This window comes from Canis lupus, chromosome 29 (genome assembly GCF_048164855.1).
Source record: "Canis lupus baileyi chromosome 29, mCanLup2.hap1, whole genome shotgun sequence".
Taxonomy (NCBI): domain Eukaryota; kingdom Metazoa; phylum Chordata; class Mammalia; order Carnivora; family Canidae; genus Canis; species Canis lupus.
Window position 1 is genome coordinate 25,505,946 of NC_132866.1, and position 23,901 is coordinate 25,529,846.

The 23,901-nt window shown below is 42.7% G+C and overlaps 1 protein-coding gene across 2 annotated transcripts in view; it reads right to left on the reverse strand.

Annotated features, from left to right (window-relative positions):
- PDCD11 (programmed cell death 11) overlaps window positions 1-23,901 on the reverse strand; it is a 44,506-nt gene that overhangs the window by 18,211 nt on the left and 2,394 nt on the right. For both annotated transcript variants that reach the window (XM_072805467.1, XM_072805466.1), the window contains exons 3-19: window positions 23,074-23,205; window positions 21,978-22,145; window positions 20,015-20,176; window positions 18,605-18,728; window positions 16,546-16,727; window positions 12,104-12,211; window positions 10,036-10,242; window positions 9,547-9,671; window positions 9,306-9,366; window positions 8,096-8,242; window positions 6,172-6,423; window positions 5,454-5,588; window positions 4,722-4,916; window positions 3,662-3,832; window positions 2,395-2,614; window positions 1,274-1,423; window positions 741-856 (exon numbers count right to left, since the gene is read on the reverse strand). In XM_072805467.1, coding sequence (XP_072661568.1) covers window positions 741-856; window positions 1,274-1,423; window positions 2,395-2,614; window positions 3,662-3,832; window positions 4,722-4,916; window positions 5,454-5,588; window positions 6,172-6,423; window positions 8,096-8,242; window positions 9,306-9,366; window positions 9,547-9,671; window positions 10,036-10,242; window positions 12,104-12,211; window positions 16,546-16,727; window positions 18,605-18,728; window positions 20,015-20,176; window positions 21,978-22,145; window positions 23,074-23,205 — 2,655 coding nt within the window. The remainder of the gene's footprint in view (window positions 1-740; window positions 857-1,273; window positions 1,424-2,394; window positions 2,615-3,661; window positions 3,833-4,721; window positions 4,917-5,453; window positions 5,589-6,171; window positions 6,424-8,095; window positions 8,243-9,305; window positions 9,367-9,546; window positions 9,672-10,035; window positions 10,243-12,103; window positions 12,212-16,545; window positions 16,728-18,604; window positions 18,729-20,014; window positions 20,177-21,977; window positions 22,146-23,073; window positions 23,206-23,901) is intronic.

Below are 23,901 nucleotides of genomic sequence, written 5' to 3' on the forward strand. Positions count from 1 at the left end.
ACACCAGAATCCCTGGGACTTAGCTTTTGTTTTGGATGGGTGTGGATGAGCAGCCTAGAGGAGAGAACTACACATAGGCATGTGTTGTTTGGGTCACAGGTCTTAAAAGACAAAATTTCCAACATTTCCCACGTTTATAAAAAAAATAAAAATAAAAATCAAATCCTGCCTTCTCTTAAAAATTAGGCTCAGCAACACTAGATGCAGATATTCCCACCTGGCAAGGAGTAGATGGACCTGAATCCTCTCTGCCTCCTTGTGGGCTGGCCATGTGCACTTCACTCATTTACATTATCTACCCGGCCCTGAAGACAGGGTGACCACACAATTTATCACTGGTATGAAAGTCAATGCCATTAATAACCTCACCAAGAGGGCAGCCCCGGTGGCGCAGCGGTTTGGTGCCGCCTGCAGCCCGGGTTGTGATTCTGGAGACCCAGGATCGAGTCCCATGTCCGGCACCCTGCGTGGAGCCTGTTTCTCCGTCTGCCTGTGTCTCTGCCTCTCTCTCTTTCTCTCTCTCTGTCTCAATAAATAAATAAAATCTTTAAAAATAAAAAAAATAATAAAAAAAAAATAACCACACCAAGACGAGAAGTGGAACAACAACCCACAAAAATCCAGGTATACGATCACCTTATCCACAGGCATTTGCATTAGAACCCCTGAGCAAAGTGTGTGGGGCTGAAGAGCTGTGTAATGCCTTTGAAATCACAGGAATGGAGTCATCACAAGCTTACCTTTTTAGGTTTTCTATTCACCAAATCGTGACAAAGGGAAACATGTACTTCCAACTTCAACATATCAACATTTAGGATGACAACTTTCTTTTTCTGCCCAGGCTCCACCTCTTGCCCTGCAGTGCAGAACCAAACACAACATGAGCATCCTTGTGGAAGAGGGAAGAAAGCATCTCTCCAAGAGCCCCACAAGCCCCTTGGCCACAAAAAAGAGGACGTCTGTCCTGGGTCTATCTGGGCTAGGAAAAACCAAAAGTCTACCTCCCATAATTCAAGTTTCAGGTGTGCCTTAATTTACGCAACATGATATACAAAAATCTAGATTTACCCAATTATAAAAGGATTTACACTTAAACCTTCTGTAGCTTGCTGTCAGTTATCTTGATTTACATGAACACAAGACAGGGATGCCAAAATTTTCTACTGAATCAGCTCCTCTACACTATGTATTTGGAAATTCTGTATTCAAGTGTGGGAACAGTTAGCAAAGAATTTCCCCCACAAACCATGAGGGGCGAGACAGAAGTGCTTACCTGCTCGATGATATTTGCTGGCCCTCAGGACCAGGCCAGACACCGGGCCCTCACTGAACACCACAGAGCCATCCTCCAACACCTCCTGTACCTCTAGGTCAAGGACCATCCCTGGGGTCATCTCAGCCAGCGTCTGGATCAACACAGAGTCTGCCAGAGACCCAAAGGAAATGGGGATTAACAGACAAACAATACTCACCATTCTTTTCCTTTGGAAATGTGCTGTTACAGAGAACAACAGACCACTGGGAAGGTAAAAAGCACTGGAGGGTAGATACCCATGAACACTCCTATCGCAGGGAGAGAAACCTGTGCCTCTGCTAATCCTACTTGGTCATAATTTATGAAAATACCCAACAAATACCACAAACACACACTTCCCTTTGGTTTCTGAATTTTCGTTGCTTCTGCTTGGAATCTACCTTCTCAAGCTTCGTATTCCCAAATCCCATCAAGATTTCAATAATCCTACCTGATGGTTCAAAACTTAGGAAGATCCAACAGAATAACCCCTCATAGACTTCTAGCAGGTCCCTGTTCCATTCTATCATCTACCAGGTATTTGCTGAATAAAAGAACAAGTGAAGAGGCGAATGGATTCACAACAAATACAAACCTGAGGTCACAGAACTAAAAGGAATTTTGATTTTGGTCTGGAAGATAGTACAAGGGGGACCTCTGGAATGCTAGTAATGATCTTTATCTGAATCTAGGTAGTAGTTAAACAAAGGCATTCGTTTCATAAACATTTACTAGACTGTACCCTAAATGATTTAGGCACTTTATACTGGTTATACTCCCATTAAAAAGGGTAGGTGCCTGGGTGGCACAGTCGGTAAGTATCAGATTCTTAGTTTCGGCTCAGATTGTGATTTCAGGGTCGTGAGATCAAATTGACCACAAAGCTTGTTTGAGACGCTCTCTCCTTCTGCCCCTCCCACTCGTGTGCTCTTTCTTTCTCTCTAAAATAAGTAAATAAATCTTTAAAAAAAAAAAAGTTTAATTTTTGTTTTTTAAAATTGCTTTTATCTGGGAAACCCAACAACTTATTGGAAGAGACACGTATGATTTACAACAGACACTCCCCACCCGACCCTCACCCTCCACCCCTATGTCCCCACCTCGGTTGCTCATGAGGCTGCGCACACCCTGCCGCTCTTCCAGGCACTGGCTGAGGAGGAGGAGGCTGGTGGTAGCCAGGTCCCCCAGACCGCAGTCTGACAGACGCAGCGAGAGCAGCATGCGCTGCTTCTCCTCATCCACGTTGGTCACCTTTGCAACCACTGTCTGCCCCTCAACAAAGTGGTCACTTGTAGAAGTCACAAACTTGTCACTCATGATCTAACAAGTGGGCAGAAAATAAAGACATTAAGTCTCTACCAAGGCAACTTAATTAATGCCCCCAGAAAAGGATGTGAGGGAGGAGTGGAGAGAGATGGAAGCCAGGAAAACCCCTCAGCCCTCTCTGAACACAGCTCTCTCTAATCCCCTTCCAGAAAACTATATGAGGCCCTGGCTGTCCAACCCAGACTTCTAGAGGGCACCCACCCAAGGAGGCACATCATTGGCAAGTGAGAAGAACAAGCCATCCATGTCTCTAACCCTGGATGGTAACCCTCTGGCCTGTCCTATGCATATTTCCATAGGTTTCCCCTCTTCTCTCATTTTTAAACTTGTCCTGACAGGGGATGTAAATGACATCCACCCAGGAAATATGTCAGGGAAACAAAACTATGGAAGAGAAGAAGTATTTATAAATAAACTACAGGCCATTTGCTCATCCACCGTTTTACACTGACTTCGCTATGACATCCACTCAGGGAATATATCAGGGAGACAAAATTGTGGAAAGGAAGAAGTATTTATAAATAAACTACAGGCCATTTGCTCATCCACTGTCTTAACACTGACTTCGCTAAGAGTCCTCTCGACTCTGGGTCTGTTTAGTCAGCAGCATGAGGCATTCAACTATGGGGTCATTAAGACTTTTTGCGTCTGAAAAGTTTATGAATTCGATGACATCGTGGTGGAGGGGATCCTTTCAAAGGTATTCCAGTACCATGACACTTCAAAAACCCTAGGAGGTTGCAAAACTTTTACTCAGCTGCTCAGCAAAATTAACTTCCATGTCTATACTTGCTGAGAGTATAAGTTCACTAAAGTCTTCACAGTCCCTGCCCACCTACCCAACGCTGTACTGTGAAGTAAAGATGCCACTTCCTCCAGGACACATGGCTGGGCAAGAATCTCAGGCCCATTCTCCTCATGCAGACTCCTTTTCGCCTTGTCCCTGAAAATCTTGCAAGGGATTAAGATATCCTGCTCCTTCTCACCCTCAGGCTCCTAATATCTCTCCCCGAAGGCTCTCATGCATAGAGCTGAACTTACAGCTTTAGGGGCCAGTCCACTGAGACCTGACGGGAACTGGACAAACACACCATAGTCCTTGATGCTCTTCACAAAACCGATGAGCAGCATCCCAGGATGGATTTCTGCGAAGTTCTTAGGATCCTGGCCACCCTCCACTGTGGAGACCAAAGCTGGCTTCCTACAAAGGAGCTAATGGCACTTCATCAAGGAACATTCCAGAAAGGGCAGATGAAATATTCATCTCTCCAATTCCTTTTTCTACTCTACAGGCTCTGCTGCTACAAAGACACTCTAAGCGTGCAGACCAGCAGCATTAACATCACCTGGAACTTGTCAGAAATACAAATTCCTAAGCACTGTCCTATACCTACTGAATTACAAACTCTGGGGGTGGGGCCCAGCAAGCTGTGTGAATAAGGCCTCCAGGTGATTCTGACACATATTCAAGTTTAAGAACCAGTGTTCTTCCTTTCCTTATTAATTTATCTCCAGATTACTGAAGAGGACCAAAAAGGGACTGGCTCATCTTTGTGGTTTGGCAGTTGGACTGACCATGACAGGATCCTCCACAATCTTCATACTAATCCACCCTATCTCACCTCCTCTATCTTCACTCTAGTGAGATTTTATTTTACATTCTGTGACAAAAGAGGCAGTGTTCTCCTTCGAAGTGTGCACACCAAGACCAAAGGGAATACTCTGAGCCCCCATGGGGGCCGGCAGGTAGGTGGGGGTGGGGGTAGGAAGAAGGACAGAGGCTACCTTATTAATTGTTTCAGCTCAAGGGGCAAGGACTGAGTGTCTGAGAAAGCAATATTCTGCTGGACCTGGCAGGCCACACTGCCTCTACTCCAACATCCTGGACTCCTACTCTGCCCTGACCAGCATCTGCTGATAGGACTTCAGCCTCATTCCACCAGAGGAAGAAAGGGAAAGAACAGGTCTGGTCTGATTTTATGGTGGTATTTCTAAAGTCAAATGACTGCCTCTTTCCCATGGAGTTTCCAATTAAGAGCAGAGCTGAACCTAGAGTCTTCCCCAAAGGGCCCGTAGCTCACCAGATACCAGTAAAGGATACAACACGTCCCTCACTCTGGCTCAGACAAAGTACTCTGTGAAGGGTGTCGCCAGCCTGGAGCCAGTGATACAACAGAGGGCCGTTGGCGACGTGGTCCGAGAGATGAGGTGTGGGGAGGAAAGCAGGGATGTTATGGGGCAGGACAGACACTTCCAGCCCATCTTTGGTCTTCTCTAAAACCTTCACATCCACCAACTACTCAGGAAGAGAAAGACAAAAAAAAAATAGTATTTGTCTTGAGCAGACAGCAACCACATCTGGCTCAGGTGGAGATTAGAGGCATCAAGTTCCCACCCCAGAGATCATTGAGAGGTCAAGATCAGAGAAGTAGCTTTCTTCCACACCCCACACCACTGCCCTCAAAGACCCTGCAGGCATTCACACACCCTCCAGGACCCAACTGTGTGCTCACATGGCTCTTCTCCCAAGTCACTCCACCCACCAAGTCCCAGGGGAAAGGCAGTCTTGCAGGCTGGTCCTGGAGACCAGAGAGGAATGAGAACAGTAGTACACTGCTGAAAAGCCATACAAGGATGGCGCTTTTTCCTAGACAGCTTCCATTTGCTCTGACACACCAAAAGAACCCTCTTTCAAGACCCTCAATTCTCTCTGGCCCCAGAATCTTATCTAGCTACCTTGATCTTTCCCTCCATGGGTCCCAGTGTCCATGTCACTGGCAACCTACTTTCTACTGCATAAACTAAAATAGCTTGTTTGGAGAAGTCCAGGTACCTGTCCAACACTAATGGCTCTTCTTTTCTTCTGACTGTGTCCCGTATGCTCTTTCTTTGGATCACCCAACAGCTTGAAGGACAAAAGCATCCTCTCTTTGGACGGCTCACAGTTCAGCACTACAACCTTCACCACCTAGTGAGAAACCACATTTGCCTGGCTAACTCTTCCCAGCAGACTGGTCAGGCCCTGGAGAGAGCTGCCCTGCACAAGTAATGCAGAGGGAGATGTGCTAAGACCTGGGATTAGATCAGAAGGCAGTGGAAAGAAATGTACTGAAAGATACACAGAATTCCCCCAAGTCAGCCCTCTGGCTGAAAAGAAAATGTGAATAAATTTATGGTACAACACCAAATTTTAAAATATTATTTTTCCTAGATAGATTCAGACTGACTAGTTTTATGGCACTGCCACCTTGTGGTGACAGTAACCTCAGAACAATTCTGATGTGAGGGACACCAGTATGTTTGTTTTAGGGAAAGACTAATTTATTTCTTCCAGGTTATGGGCTCAGGCCTCTTAGTTTGCCAGCTTCTGCTGAACCCTCCTGAGGGTTTCTCTTGGCTCTTTTCCACATCTCCTTCACTTAGCTGGCTCAAGCCCACTGCCCTATGTGCTCCTTCCTTCTCCCTTGAAAAGTAGTCCCCCCACTACTCCTCTTTTCAAGTCTATGTTCATAGGGTCACAAGGCTATGGGCCTGTCCAAGGAAAGGGTTACCTGGCCAGTGTAAAAGACCCTCTCTGGGTCAGGGACATACTCGGCACTGAGCTCATGCTTGGGCACCAGTCCCTGCACATCGTTGTAGAACTTCACAATGCACCCATAGTCCTTGACCCGGAGGATGAAGCCGTGCGTCTGCAGACCAGGCTTGGCATCAGCATAGCAGGTAATGGCAGGCAGTTTAGACTCAATCAGGGTTTTCTTCAGGGTCATCATTAGCTTTTTGGCTTCAGGATCACAAAGCAAAACCTAGGGGGAAAGATAATGGTTGTTATCAAGTCACCCATTGTCAAGAGAGCCACTGGACTGGCTTCTGCAACCTGTGAACCCGAAGGCCACGGCCACTTCCTAAGAATCTGTTATCTCTCGCCCTCTGAGAATACTCTCAGCTGTGGATCCTCCCCATTCCCTGAGGGATGACCATCTGGGGAGTATCCACCTACTTCAACTGTACTTCCTCCTGCACGTTCCCTCCTGGGCCTGTGTAATCCTCACTGCCTCACTGCACCTCCACAGTCCTGTCAGTTACTTCAATAGTGCCTCAGCTCCCTCCCAGACCACATGCAACTTGCATAACAGAATGAAAAATGAGCCAATTTACCACCTCGGGACTGTTATGTGTTAGCTATAAACTAAGACTGAGAGATCCAACCATCTCTCATCCCTCTCATCCATCTCCTTGAGGGTAGACAAGTTCCTTTATATCTAAACTTCCTGATTCCACTGCTATAAAATTATGCACCAATGGGTGGTCAATATCTTTTTTGACTCAATAATGAAATAAAATGAAAAGAAAATCGCACACTGTGAGTGCCCACACACCAGGCCCTATATTAAGCACTGTGTTTCACATTTATTTTTTTAAAATATTTTATTTACTTATTTATTCATGAAACACAGAGAGAGAGAGAGAGAGGTAGAGACGCAGGCAGAGGGAGAAGCAGGCTCCACGCAGGGAGCCCGATGTGGGACTCGATCCCAGGACTTCAGGATTACGCCCTGGGCCGAAGGCAGGCGCTAAACCGCTTGAGCCACCCAGGGATCCCCCGTGTTTCACATTTAAATTTCACAACTCTGTGAAGCTTCTCTTGGGAGTCAAAGTTTTATTATAAACCACTCAAGGTTTGGCAGCTTGGTTTGGATATTTCTGTGCCTGATACAACCCTTGCTCCTCCTCAAATCCTTTCTAGTTCAAGTGCCACCTCTGCCAGAAATGTAGAAGTCATTATTGTCACAGAGACCTGAATATGAAAACTGGTTCTGCCGTTTATTTATCAGCTGTGTGATTTGGGGCAAGCTATGTGACTTCACTTTCCTAAGCTTTAATTTCCCCACCTGTAAAATGAGGATAACAGTACTTTATGGGGTCATTTTAAGGATGAAATGACATAGTGCATGTCATGGGCCCAGGCACAAAATACATTTTACATGGTGGTTGCTATTAATATCAATTTTTTTTTTTTGAACATGAGCAGAGGGAGGGGAAGAGCAAGAAGCAGACTCCTCATTGAGCAAGGAGCCCAATGTGGGACTAGATCCCAGGACTCTGAGATTATGACTTGAGCTGAAGGCAGATACTTAACCAACTCAGCTATCCAGCTGCCCAGATATCATCAATGATTCTTGCTGGCCCAGCCCACCCTCACCTCTCCTTTGAGATATGATCATAGCATATAACCTGAACCAAACCATGTGACAAAAGGTCACACAGTGACTTGCTCACTTCATGTATGAATATTTTAACTCTCAATCATATCATGCAACTCTAAAGGGCAGAGATCAGTTTTCTCTTCTCAATGCCAGACATAGCACCAGAGATGTTATACGGTCATTTTGTGAAAAAGGGTAGAAACTTTATCTGAGAAGCACTGCTTTTTTCCCATCTGGTCTAAACCCCAATGAGACCCTTCAGGAGGCTCACCCGGCACTTGACCTCATCCCCAATGTGGTACTTCTTCTCTGGATTCTTTATCAGGATGTCAGCCAGGTGCATGGGAGGTATCAAGCCTCTGATTTGCTCACCCACCTTCACCAGCATCCCATATGGCTCTATGGTCAGCACTGTGCCCTAGAAAGTACAAAGAAAAGTAGCCATCATTCCTCAAGAATGGCTTTTTTCCTCTACCTCTTACAACAAAGCAGGTCATATCTCTCTTTTGAAACTTAGCTTCCCAAGCTGATTGCCTATTAGCCCAAATGTCATGGGGTAAAGCACACACCACACACACTGACTTGAATGCAATCTAGTTTGTTAACGGGTACCGTCACATCTTTTTGTGGGAGTATGTTCTGTCTACTTCACAAGCACATTCTCTGAAGGAGGGGACTATGTCTCCTAAGGAACAAACTCTACAAAAGAGATCTGCTCAACTGGGGGTTAAATGGATGGACATGGGCAGCCCGGGCAGCTCAACGGTTTAGCACCACCTTTGGCCCAGGGCATGATCCTGGAGACCTGGGATCGAGTCCTGTGTTGGGCTCCCTGCATGGAGCCTGCTTCTCCCTCTGCCTGTGTCTCTGCCTCTCTCTCTCTGTGTCTCTTAAATAAATAAAATCTTAAAATAATAAAACAAATAAAATAAAAAAATAAAATAAAATAAAAATAAAATAAAAATAAAAATAAACAGTTGGACAGGCGAGGCAACTGCAAGTGACTTCTTACTAACACCCCAGGAGTTCAATTACCACACAACTTCTTTTTTTTAATTAATTAATTTATGAGAGAGACAGAGAGGGGCACAGACACAGGCAGAGGGAGAAGCAGGCCCCCCGCAGAGAGCCCGATGTGGGACTCAATCCCGCATCCTGGGAACATGCCCTGAACCGCAGGCAAACGCTCAACAGCTGAGTCAACCAGGCGTCCCACAACTAACTTTTGATCTAATAAACACCATCAAATCCCAAGATTTCTGACCTACTGCCTCTGGGTATTTGGGGGATGCTATTAAAACTTTATCTTGAAATGAATTACATTACCCAAGGGGAAAAAAAAAGAAAGTCCAGTTAACAGGCAGAGGCAAGGAACCTGACTTTAAGTGTGTTCACATGAGACCTAATGAGCTGACAGTTAACCCATGAACTAAAGAATGCCTAAAGATGGAAGAGTATCTAACGAGATGCTTGATTCTTACCTTTACTAATGCCCCAGGTTTGATGTCATGATATCTAAAGTACTGAGATTCAATAATAGACCTAGAAAAAAAGACAATACATTATTAAATAAGCTAGGGAAGAGGCTACCTAAAATTCAGGGCTAACAAAATCATGCTGGCAGGCAAGAAAACCCTCACCAAGTCAGGCCAGGAGAAAATGAACATGCATCCAGAGAGGAACACACTTCTACACCCCCACACATGTTGATGACAGACTTACGGCCTCAGAGAGAGCAACACCATCTCATCCATTTGGCTGTAATCAATGATTCTACACTTGTGAATGTTCCCTGGTTTGTAGGCCTCAGCATTGAAGATGTTCTTAGACTCGGAGAGATGGCTGAGCTACAAAGTACCAAGTGATTAATAGCAAGCCAGACACAGTAGATCTGAGGCAAGCAGATATGAAAGCACGTTGACAAGACTCAACACATTTATCACCTCCCATAAAAACACTATTGATTTCCTTTTAAAATAATTCTCTAAAACACTGCTCTTTACCATCAAAGAATAAAAGGTCAGAGAAAAGTCTAGATCATGGGTCAGTAAACTACAGCTGACGAGTTAGGGCCTATTTTCACAAATAAACGTTTTACTGGAACGTGGCCATGCCTCTTCATGTACATACTCTCTATGGCTGTTTTCTGGTTACAACAACAGAGCTGAGTAGTCAGGACAGAAATCGTATGGCCCACAAACCTCTCCTCACCCGAGCATAGGCCAGTGCCCCATCCTTCAGCCTGAAGGTGGCCCCAGCCTTGCTGAAAAAGCTCTGCACAGGAACATCATCCAGCACAGCTCCCAGGTGCTGGCAGGAGAGCCGGGTGAGTGAGCGCCCAGGCTGCAGGAAGATGGGGCGCAGGCTCAGCCGCACGGCCCTGGTCCGAGGATGGACACAGAGAACACAGGCTCTTACCTAGACAAGGGAAAGAGAATAATGAACAGGAGGAGGCATACAGGAGATAAGGCACCCAGAGCACACTTTCAGAGGTTGAGACTCCACATGTGCTGACCAGGTTACGGATGGAAGTCCTAGTATCAGCTTATGCGATCAAGGAGCATGTGGAAAATTCAAACGAAACGTCCCAGAGGAACTATGTGCAACTAAATCTGTTTACTCAAGGCCCGGAAAACATACTAGGTCCCCTCAACACTATGAGGCTAATAATGCATATGTACCAGAAGCCACGACTGGTGTTGCTGTATCAGAGGCTCATCTGAAAAACACCAGAAATAGCCTGCTCTGATTACAAGGTTACAGTATGTAAAATGTCTGCACTTTGTACATAAATATGATCATAAGGAGAAAAGGTTACTAGAAAAATGTTCACCAAAAAGTTAATATTATCACTAAGTGGTGGGAAAACCTGTTTAGATAAGAAGTAGATCTCTCTAGACTCTCGTAGCATATATTACTGTTAAAAACAAAAAAAACAAAAAAAAAAGAAAAAAATTATTTTAGGATTCTTTTTAAAACTCTGAATAACATATATTGGGACTTTCTTCCCAAATACTCAAAATCACTACAGAAAATGTAGAAAAATCAGCCAGAGTTAATCATTATTAACACTTGACTGTATTATTTTCCAATATATTTTTTAAAGATTCTATTTATCTATTCACAAGACACACAGAAAGAGAGGCAGACACTGGCAGAGGGAGAAGCAGGCTCCTTGGTGGGAACCCGATACAGGACTCGATCCCAGGACTCCAGGATCACCACTTGAGCCGAAGGCAGACACTCAGCCACTGAGACACCCAGACAGATGTCCCATAACCTTCCAATATTTTAACCAAGTGCACCATTAAAAAACTTTTTAGGGGCACCTTGGTGGCTTAGTTCATTAAGCATCTACCTTCGGCTCAGGTCATGATCCCAGGGTCCTCGTATCAAGCCCCACATCAAGCTCCCTGCTCAGGAGGGAGTCTGCTTCTCCCTCTCCCTCTGTTCCTCCTCTGCTCGTGCTCTCACTCTCTCAAATGAATAAATAAAATCTTTAAAAAATAAATTTTAAAAATAACAATAAAATTTTTTCAGGCTGCCTAGGTTGCTCAGTTAGTTGAGTGTCTTGTCTCTTGATTCAGCTTAGGGTCATGATCTCAGGGTCATGAGATGACCCCTTATGGGCCTCCATACTCAGTGCAGAGTCTGCTTGCGATTCTTTCCCCCTCTCCTCCTACCCCTCCCCCAGCTCACACTCACATGTGCACTCATTCTCTCCCTCTAAAAGAAACAAAATTTTTTTAAAAATAAATAAAATTTTTCCAACATTGGATTTACTTTATCCATAGCATTTTTAAACCATGTTTTTTAATTTAAATGTATATTTTGTTCTTTTATGTTAAATATACTTCTTAAAACACTTTAACAGCAAAAGATTCATTACCCACCCATTCCCTGGATCAAACTATATAAAAGAGTAAGAAATACAAACTGTAAGTTGCCATCTTTTTCCGAGACTCCTTTTTTAATCTCAGTCCACAGAAATAACCACAGTGGCTTCCTGTGGTCCTTCCAAAACGCCTTTTATTCCCCTCACCGCCTCTAACATCTGCACACATGCAGCCCTAGGATCTGTTCATAGCTAACTGTAATACTGGACAGCTGTCTGGGATACAACTGGAATCAAGAAAACATTTCTTTAAAAAAAAATAGAAAGAAAGAGAGAAAGAGAGAAAGAGAGAGAGAGAGAGAGAGAAAGAAAGAGAGAAAGAAAGAAAAGAAAAGAAAAGAAAAGAAAAGAAAAGAAAAGAAAAGAAAAGAAAACATTTCTTACTGCTTGATTTGAGAAATATGTTCCAGCTTTCTTGGGATCTAGGTGCATGAAGTCGACCAGGCCACTGAAGAATGTGAGGAAGTTTAGTGTAAGGCCAACTGGAGTTACCTAGAAATAAGTGGAACAAGAAGGAACCAAGAATGTGAGACACTGTTCATACAAATCCCTTACTGCCGTATCTTCCACAACTGTGTGCCTCTCTCCTCTGCTGGCTAACCCTTATTAATCCTTTTTCCTGTAAAATTAAGTGGCAGGACAACTCCTGCCATTGGCTGTTCTTTTATTAAGTTCACCTCCTTTCTGGCCTGAGGGGCATCAATCCTCATCCACCTTAAGATATCCCAAAGGGATGGAGGGTAATTTGCACAAGGATCCTTGGGGAACTACCAGCCTGACAATGTGGACAAATTGTTGCTGACTTGGTGATCTGTGTAGACTAAGAAGGCAAAAACCAAATGCTGGCAAAAGGGAGATACTGATCATGCTGATTTGCCCCACAGAGCCCCCTAAAAGCCAGGGAATTAGAGGTGCCAAGCACCTCAAAAGACCAATGAGGCAGATAACTGAAATCCAGAAAACAGAGTTAAATACTTAGGTCCTCTCCTCAAATTACAAGGTCTACACTTCTTCCACCTCTATGGAAAATGAGAGTTATTCTCTGGGAAATCTGTACCAGACTCAAAAGACAAGGAAGAGTAGAAACCCTGAAAATGCAGATTAAGAAAAATTCTGAATATCATATAGACATAGATATGGAGACATGCAGGCCCTCTCCCATCTAGCTCTCAGGCAGCCACGATTATACCCTCCTGAGGAGAGATTAATAGATCCCTTCTACAGAAATCTAATATGCCAGAGAAGACTTGTAACAATGACATTTGGAGCTGCTCAAAGTCTGCTAGCTCCTAATCCGGACAGTGAAGTCAGTCAGTCAACAAACCCACCCAACCAGGCACACAATGTTTTTTAGCACCTCGCTCATAAAATGGCAGTCAAAACAAAAATTCAGTACAGATTACAAAGTAAAAATTGACTCCCCCAAAAGGTAGTTATATAGACAAATACATGTACATACCAAAACAAAGGAGAGATGAAAAAATAAGAAATTAGGAAACTAAACTTTAGGTCCAACATTGTCCAGAGTTCGAGAGAAAGAAGAGGAAACTATATATATATATTTTTAAAAGTCTGACAAGGGGCAAGTATCCAAAATATATAAAGAAATCTTACAATGTAATAATAAAATCTAATTTTAAAGTGGACAAAGGACTTTTGAATAGATATTTTTCCAAAGAAGATATACAAATGGTCATAACCCAATCGGCACATGAAAAAGTGCTCAACATTGCTAATTATTACAGAAATGTAAATCAAAATAACAAGGCGATAGCACATCACACCCACAGGCTGGCTATAATAAAAAGCATAGTAACAAGTTTTTGTGAAAATGGGGAGAAATCGGAACCCTTAATTGCTTGTAGGAGTGTAAACCCATGCTGCCACTTTGGCTGTTCCTCTAAAAAGTTAGTTACCGTATAAACAATTCCATTCCTGAGTATATGCCTAAGAGAAATGAAAACTTATGTCCCCAGAAACTTATGCACAAATTTCACAGCAATATTACTCATAATAGCCCAGAATGGAAACCACCCAACTGCCCACTAACTGATAAGTGTGTCACATCCACGATATGAAACAGTATTTAGCCATAAAAGGGAATGAAGTACTGATACACGCTACAACATGGATAAACCTTGAAAACATTGTTAAGTGAAAGAAGCCAGACACAAAAGGCCACATATCGTATGATTCCATTTATATGGAATACCCAGAGTAGACAAATCTAGAGTCAAAAAGTAGAGCCAAGGGCTTGAGGGAGGGAGGGAGGGATGGAGAGTGACCACCAATGGGTACAGGGTTTCTTACTGGGGTGATGAAAATGTTCTGGAATCAAATAATAGTAACAGCTGCACACTTTTGTGAAATAAAAGTGAATACAATAAAAAAATCACTAATTTACACATTTTAAAAGGATGGATCCTCCTATATGTGAATTACACGTCAATTTGAAATAGAAAAGAAAAACAGTAATACAAGAAATTTTTTCAGAAGTAAAAGATCTGCATTTCTGAATTACAAGACAAATAAATGAAGAGAGATCCACACCAAAACATATCATGAAATCTTAAAATAAAAATGAAAGGGATAAAGATAAACTCTTGAACTCTTCCAAGGGGCACCTGGATGGCTCAGTCAAACATCTGACTCTTGATTTCGGCTTAGGTCATGATCTTGGGGTCGTGGGATCGAGCCCCACACCCAGTTCTGTGCCCCGGAGGGAATCTGCTGAAGATTCTCTCTCTTCCTCACTCTCTGCACCTCATCCTGCTCTTGCACTCACTCTTGCTATAATAAATATTTTTTAAAAAATTCTTAAAACTCAGGGGCACCTGGGTGGCTCAACGTCTGCCTTTGGACCCGGTGATGATCCAGAGTCTGCATTTCCTTCCTCCACCCTCCTAGCAGAGGTATATCAAATTTATGGTTAAATCATTATTCAGTCCTTAAATTACTATGATTATATAAATATTATGTACTGCTGACGTAGGTAACATACTACAATGGTTTCTTGAACAGCTTTTTTCCCTGGAGTTGATAATCAGCTTTGTTTATATATATATATATTTTTTTTTTTTTGATTTATTTATTTGACAGAGAAAGAGAACATAATTAGGCAGAGTGGCAGGCAGAGGGAGAGAGATAAGCCACTCCCCGGCTGAGTAGGGAGCCTGACTCTCAGCTTGATCCCGGGACTCTACTACTACTGAGCCTACTACTGAGCCACCTAGGCACCCCTGTTTTTGCCATTTGCTAAATTCTCTTCCTATCACTATTTCTTAATACATTCTATTTTTTTCCTCATACTATAATTTTCCATTAAGGTGTTCAAATCTTTAGATAACCTCATACTTTTTTTTTTTTTTTAAACCACCTAGAGCCCTTTTTCCTGTTAATCCTCCTCCAGTCTAGACTGGCTACTATGGTAAGATTCCTGTAGAGCTGGTATTTTAGAATTTCCTTTCTCTGTCATCCTGGATCCTTCCCCTAATTTCTCTTATGTTGGAGTCTTCTTTGATTCCACATATTCCTCTTTTTTGGTTTACTCATTTTAGTATGGCACATTCTCCAGAAGCATCCTTGGTACAGTACATATGGGAGGTTAATTTCCTGACCTAGCATGTTAAGGATCCCCAAGACCATTCCCAGGTTCGCTGATGCATTAGAAGCTCTCAGTGGACTCAGCATATAGTGACACCTGTGACTGGTTTATTATAGTGAAAGGAAGCAAAGCAAAATCAGCAAAGGGAAAGGTACTTGGAGTACCGTTTCTAAGAATCCTTTCCTAGTGGATTCACAAACAATGCAACTGTCTGTTCAAGAAGCTCATGAGAGACTCCGTGCCCAAGGCTTTTTACTGGGGCTGGTAATGTAGGTACCCTCTGCCTGACATGTACCAAAATCCCACATTCCATATTGTTGACACAAACAATTCAGATACTGAGAGCCACTCGGTTCTGGGAATTACGGCAATCTTCCTATTTTCAGACACCAGCCAAATGGCCAAACTATTTGTATCAAAAGTGCCAACAGGCTTTCTTTTCTAAGGATCACATTCTGGGTCTTACCGTGTTACCTCTTTTCTGCCCATAAATTTGATATACCTCTGCTAGGAGGGTGGAGGAAGGAAAGGGAAAATTAGGAGAGCCAAATATTCATCTACCATGATAAGAAATTAAAACTCAATGCCTAAAATTGATAAAACAAGATATCAACAGAAACTTATTACTTAGAAATACGGAGGTAAATTTCCAAAGATGAAAAAGTTAAAGATGGAGTTAGGAGATAAAACAGTTCTTTGTTACATCTTTTAATACTACTTCACTTTTTCAGGGTACCTGGGTGGTAAAGTCAGTTAAGCATCTGACTCTTGGTTTCAGCTCAGGTCATGATCTCGGGGTCCTGGGATTGACCCCTACATTGGGCTCTGCACTCAAGCATAGTATCTGAGATTCTCTTCTCTCTCTGCCCCTCCCCCTCTCTAAAATAAATAAATAAAATCTTAAAGAAAAACACCAAAATACTATTTGACCTTTTCAATCAGCACTGTCCAAAGGAAACATAATCCACATGTAAATATAGGACTAAGTTCTTGAGCAGTCACATTTTAAAAACTACAAAGAAACAGGTGAAATTTATTTTAATAGTAGTTCAATCCAATACATCCAAAATACTAATTCAACATATGGCACTGGCTATACCTTAAGTGTGACCAACAGTGACCAACATCTACCCTGTTAGCACAATTTTAGACTGTGCACATGCAATACTTCAACAAAAATTATCTCTATCTTAGAAAATAGTAATGACAATGAATGGCTTACCTTCTGTACCTGAGCTTTGACGACCAGTCCTGGTAGCAAGTTATTAAGGGTCCAGTTTTGCTCCTCAGTAGCAATGGCAGCAGAAACTTCAGAAGGACCAATAGACAGACCAACAACTCCTCCATTGCCTTTCACTTCTTCAATGATGCAGTTCAGGTACTGACCCACCTTCAGTTTCGCACCTGCAAGCCCCAGCCCCAGCCCCCAAAGGAAAAATACCTCCATGAGAAGGGCTCTTAACTTGAGCTCAAGCAATATCTGATAAGATCCATGGTCTATGTGCCCAGTTACCAAGTAATACTCATATTCGCAATCTCTCAGTGACCAACTACAAGAGGGGAATAAAGTGACCCTGACTGATCTGGAATCAACACCACTTTAAAATATGAAAATCTCAACAAGGCAAGAAGAGTGCTGGTTCAGAGGCCCTGGGGGCCCAAATTTCAATGGAATCTTCTAGGTGAGAAAATGTGTAATTGGCTCTCTTTGCTCAGTGGTTGGTTCGGCTGGCATCATGCGGTGGTGCTGTGGCGGCTTGGGGCGGTGCACATTCTCCTACACCGGGGCCCTGCTGGGTGTTTGAAGATTTCCGCGGCTGTTACCCTTGAATCAAGCTTGATTATTCTGGAAGCCTACCTGGGGGGGGTGCCCTTTCACAGATTAGGTACTAATCAGATACTGAATGGCTGAAGTTTGTAATTCACCCTCTTGGATCAGGCTGTTGAGATGTCTGTACCCTCGGAATGGCTCCTGCCACTCGAACCTGCAGGCTGTGAAGAGTCACGTCCTTTTTCCTTGGCTACTATGGGTTTTGTTCATGTAGAGGACACCTCCTATCTGGTTGGTGTTGGGCAGATCCTAGAAACTTCCATCTGATTTCCCTGCATTAACCTATGTGAGCAGCTGTAAACTTACTGGAGGAAAGAAACTGCCCAGAAATTTTGAGATGCTTAAATACTTTCAGACCAATTAGACTTATTTAACATGAATACTTGTTTTTACTAAAAGGATTCCAATAAAATATTTTATTTAATTTTTTTTCAATAAAATATTTTAAAATAAGTTTGGTCTCCATAAAAATAAGGTGGTACCAAAAGATTTGTGGAAGTAAAAGGTAACCTATTTGTGAATGAGCATCACAGTTGACATCTAGCTATATACCTCTTTACAGCTTTATAGAAAAAGCTAAAATGAGGTTGACCTTAAAATTAAGGATTTTAGGTGGTGTACCACAGGATTTTAATGAACTAGATGTTAAGTAATGAAAATTTTTAGGGTGTAGAAATACTAACACTGAGGGTGGGGACGCCTGGGTGGCTCAGTGGTTGAGTGTCTGCCTTCGCCTCCAGGTGTGATCCTGGAGTCCCGGGATCAAGTCCCATATTAGGTTCCTTGCATAGAGCCGGATTCTCCTGTCTCTGCCTCTCTTGTCTCTGATGAATAAATAAAAAAATCTTAAAATTTCCCAGTTCCTGGATGGGGGCATTTAGGTTTCTAGTCATATACTCTCTATCTATACCGGTGGTGATTCCCTGACACTTGCACCTATCTGAAGTTGTGTTATAGAATTTTAAAAGATTTAAGCATGTAAAGCAATGCATAGCATATTCTGTAAGGTTGTGCCGGTTTATGATCAGTGATCTCATGGTATCACATGTTTCCCTGTATCCTCCTGACTTCAAGTGGTGGTAACAATTTGGGCACCAGTTTGGGGCTATTAACTCCTCTTTTATTTTTGTTTTGAGTCCCATACTGGGCTCCCGTTAGGGAGCCTGCTCCTCCCTCTGCCTGTCTCTGCCTCTCTGTTTCTCATGAATAAATAAAAACATTTTTAAAATTAAAAAAAAAATGTGAAATTGGTCCATTGGATCTCAGACCCTGTGACTCATTGGTCTTTCATACATATTCCCTTTTCTATCAGCCAGAATTGATGCTGATTTTAGCAAAGCCAAACAGCCCCTGAGGTCATCATTCTGTCATTTTACTCAGCAAGTGGTATTTAAACATCCCCACATGCACCACCTCAGTACCATGTACTGGCCCTTTTCTTCCCCCTCACCTTTGTTCTTCTGTCGGATATACTCCTGGGCTTTCTGTAATGGCAGAAAGGCTCTGGCCCCACTAACACCAATGTCCACTAGGTAGCCATGGTCTTCCAAGCTGGACACAGTGCCTGTGAGCAGCTGGAGGAAGACAAAACATTCCCAAGTTCAAAACCCGAAGGTAATGCGACACACAACAGAAAATCCACTACCAAACATGAATGTTCCCACCATCAATCTTAACATGTCATCCCACAATCCTCCCCCCAGCACTCCTCCCAACAACTTCAGTCCCACTAGAGGATAGAAATGAGAAAGACATCAACCTAATTCTCCCAGGGCTTGAGGGATCTTATGGTTTCCAGACAGTGAAAAGTGTTACACACACACAGTTGAATGGAATGACAAAGAGGGGTTTCTCCCCAGGAGAATTTTCAAAAGATAGGGAAGACTATTGCTACACAAAGAGGAGTAAATCAGATGGCCCTGCAATGTCAATCCCAGAGCCGTGACTAATCCAGAACTAGTCTTCTGGCTGTCACCACATCCAAGACTTCAAAAAAAGAAAAAAAAATCTTGCCAACCTCTTTTACATTTCATGGGAAGCGGTATGGAATTCAAATCTGGCTCTTACTTACTAATTTGGTCTTTGACAAGTCATAAACCTTTCTGAGTCTATTTTCTCAAATGTGTGAGAGGAACACCTATATATCTGCCTCACAGGGTTGCTGTAAGAATTTCTTCAGATGAAATGTCTAAAACAGCACCTGCCAAACACCAGGCTCTTGACACTTGTCAATGTCCTGCACCTTGGCTTACTTTTATTCCCTTTCTAGCCAGCTTTCAGGGCCTGTCCCAAACTGATTGCTTCTAACTAAAAGTTAGAAGTTCATACTGATCTTAATTACAAGAGCACTGAGATGAGTGTAGTTATTTGAATTGTTTATACCTGTTGGAAGTTGAGACTGGGAGCTAGAAACTAATTCCTCCTGAATCTCTCTAGGGACTGGGAGACACATTAGTAAGCTGTCCATCATTGCAGGTGACAGAGTATCTACCCTGTCTCTGTGATCAGAGAGCAGCCCTCAAGCATTCCCCACAGATGCCAGGCAGCCTCTGAAAAAGACTTAACCTGTGGAGGACAAGTAAGCCACTTGAAGAATTCTTCATCCCTGCTATGCCTCATTGAAGGCTTGTTTTTTTTTTCTTTTTTTGCCACCAGTGAACTATCCCTTTCTCCCCTCCAAGGTAATGTGATTAGGCTCAAGTCTTCAATTTCCTATAGGTACCCAAGCACCCTGGAGACCCCTCCCCACCCCAAGAAAAGACTCATCTCTGTGTGTAGCTATGAAGCTGGGTACTCCCCCAGGAGGCAGGGCAGGAGAAAGGCACATTGTTCACTCCTTTTTCTTTGATCCCATACATACCATGCCAGGCTTCAGGGCCTCAGCACTTAGCACTTCGTTGACATTTTTGGGGTTCAGAGATAGCTTGACACTCTTTTTGCCGCTCTCTGTGATGCCCACACTGCTCACCACACATCTCACTAGCATCCCAGGTGAGAAGAGTTCAGACAAGCAGACCAGGTCCTACATAATACAAATGAGAAAGATCCAAAACATACTCCTCCTCTGAACCAGCATACCATTGCTCAACTCTTGCTGAGTGGTTTCTCATCCTCAGACCACAAAGAACCCGCAAGGCAGACAAAGTGAGTAACTGCCCACCAAAGAAAGAGGGATCTGTCACTAAGTCACAGTCTTCAGTTTCAGTAGAAGGGCTTCAAATATCTCCACAGAACAGGCAGATGTAAATGACTTGTCAAGAGTTGTCTGTATTCGTTGTCTTCATTTCTTCACCTTTTGCTCACCCTTCCACTCACTATAACTGTGCTCCACCCCTCGCCTACCACTTTATCTCCCAATAAAATCATCAGTAACCTTCATGTCACTAAATCCAATAATCCCTGTCACTGTCCCTCTTATATGTGACCATTAAAAAGCATTTAACACTGATCGTGGCACCTGGGTGGCTCTGTCGTTTGAGCATCTGATTCTCTTTCAGCTTAGGTCTCAGGGTTGTGGCACTGAGCCCGGCTTGGGCTCTGTGCTCAGCAGAGAGTCTGCTTGGGATTGTCTCCCTCTCCCTCTTACCCTCCCTGCTGCGCCCATGTGTGTGCATGCTCTAACATAATATAGTATGGTATAGTATAATATAATATAATATAATATAATATAATATAATATAATATAATATAACAATATAACATAACATAACATAACGTAATATAATATAACATAATATAAAATAATCTTAAAAAACCCTCGAGGGTCAGTCTCTCAGTCTCTTCTCACTCTATTCAGTCCTTCTAGGCATCTTTTTTCCCCTCTTAGCTTCAATTGCCACCTATGTGGAGCAGCCTCACACATGTACATTTCTAGCCCAGACTACTCTGAACTCTGGAATCATCTATCTACTGGATGTCTCAACCATTTCTCAAATTCGACACCGCACAAAATAAAATTGTGATTGTCTCTCCCAATCCAGTTCTCTCTCTGAGTTTCTCCCTCAGGATGGCAAGGCTGACCATCACGTCACATATAACAGAAGCCTAAAACTCATCCCCCCATCAAATCCATCAGCACTGACTTTATCTCCTCAGTCCTCAGTAAACCCTAAATGCAGCCTGCTGTCCATCCCAGAGCTAGACTACTACAATAACTCCCTCACTGGTCTCTAAGCAACGACACATACATCTTCAATCTATTGTCTATGCTGTCTACATGTCACCCACCCTCATAAGGACACTTCAAGGGCTTCCCATTGGTTCTAGAATTAAAAACCAATCTTTAACATGGTCTGGACTCCACCCAGCTCTCTTGCCCCATCCCACACCACTCTCCCTTGCTCTCTCAGCTCCATATTGTGCTCCTTCTGCCTGAACTCCCTTCCTTCTTTACCTGGTACACCCTCATCCTTCAGATCTCAGCTTAAGCATCCCTTCCCCAGGGAAGTCTTCCAGGCTCCCTGAGCTAAGTCAAAATCCCCTTATTTAAAAAAGAAAAAAGGGACATCTCGGTGGCTCAGTGGTTGAGCATCTGCCTTTGGCTCAGGTCGTGATCCCAGGTCCTAGGACTGAGTCCATCAGGCTCCGCACAGGTCCATCGGGCTCAGCACAGGGAGCCTGCTTCTTTCTCTGCCTGTGTCTCTGCCTCTCTCTCTTTGCCTCTCTCACAAATAAATAAAATCTTAAAAAAAAAAAAAATCCCCTATTACAAACTCTTGTAACACCTTGTATCTTGACTTCTTTGCAGTTAGCAAGGTTGTAATTTTACATCTACTTGAATACCATTTAGCTTCAGTTACAGACTATGTTCAGGCTTCCCTTACCTTCAGAGGTTCTTCTTGAGCTACCTGCTCATTCAGCTGCTCGGTATAGGCATCACAGATTTCTGTTGCTTGCACAAAGCCCTGGAGGCCATTGGGCAGACTGATAACCAGTTCTAGTTCATGTACCTCCTTCACACAACCCAAAATCCGCATCCCCTCACGCAGGGACTAAAAGGGAAAAAGTGAAATGTGTATGACAGGGAAAAGAACAATGATTGAGGATGTTAGGGGGTCTTTTAGTCACAACTCTGACATATAAAAGCTACAGGAAATACATGTGTGTATTATGTCAGTATACTTATCAGATAGCTGACTGAGCACCATAAAACAGCATCATGATACAGAGGGCACTTTTGTCTTTTGCTTTACTCCAAAGACCCCAAACTCAAAATGAAGGAAACAGGCCAGTGGAGTCGATGGCAGTCTGGAGTGTGCATGCCAGGCCTAAACAGGACAACCATTACTCAGCTCTATGTGACTAAACATGAGGGAATGCAAGTTTGTGCTGTCAGCACTCTCAAATTTTTACAAGATGCCAGAAATCACATTTTTCTGGGAAATTTTTTCTAATGTTGGCACAAAGTTAAATAATTATTTTTCTATGTATCATATAAGACAAAATACTTCTGCAGGCTGAATCTGAATCTTTTCCTTAGGAATCATTTGGCTTTTTTTTTTCTTTTTTATAACATATATCCAAGTTATAATCTAAAAATGTAAACAACATTAAAAGCCCACTTCACTTCTCCAAGAGAATTTCCATAACTATGAGATGGAAGAGTAGAAGTAGAAAGGTTTAAAGTTATTGCTGGTTCTAACCTATGAATCTACTAAAACACAAGTTTCATGAAGACACAAGCACAATGAGGGACTCAGCAGCTAAAAAGAAAAACAACACATGATCCCAGGCACTGGTTAATAATTGAAGGCAATAATGCTCAGTTCTGAGCACTAACTGAAAAATCTCCACAGAGGTGTGCACACAAACATACGTGCATACATACAAAAAGAATCAAGGAAAAAAATAGAGAAGAACATATACAAACTTAAGTGACCCAGGTAGTTTGTTTAGAACAAAAATCAAACTGTAACAAACCTCAACACTAAGGACTTCAAACTTCTCTCTTACAGACTTGCTGCTTTCTCTCTTCTCGATTTTCAACTTTTTTGTTTTTGCTGGCCCTTTCTGGCTCTTTTTCCTTTTGGTGGATTCCTCTTCAATAGAAATCTACAAAGGGGGGAATAAAAGATCCAAAAGAAAAAAGAGAAACAATTCTGTGCTTTCTCTCCAATTTCAGGTCACCTGTCACCTTGCCTTGTTACTCCTGTACTGTACCTCACTCCCAGTATTCCTGTTAATTCCTGTGCCAATCCCATTCTGTCACCAATATTCCCTTTGCCCAAGGTGGGAGCCTTCTTCATATTCTCAAAAGCCTCTTCTCTCCTATGTGCTTCCTCCTTTGCCTGGGATGAACACTGGGATCCCCACTATGAGAAGCAATTTGGAAGAGTTTGTAAAAATGGGATGGTGGAGACACGGAGACCTGAGTTAAACTCCCAACTCTGCCATAGCAAGCTATACGGTTTTGGTTAAAAAGGTAACCTCTCTCAGCCTCAGTTTCTTATAATGGAATGATGTTCTCTACTCCACTGTAGTTGGAAAGATCACATAAAATACACATAAGGTCATAAATCAAATGACAGTTCCCTGCCCTCTAGCATTTAGAGCAATACCTACTCTAGGTCAAGATGGTGAATTTCAATGCAAATTCTAAATTATTGTATTATTATATTATTAATATACACGGCAAGGATCCCATTTAAAAATCAACCACAAGTGCTTTTTCTCCTTTATTTTTAATTAATTGAAATATATTTAACACTCAATGTTACATTAGTTTCAGGTACACAGCATAGTGATTTG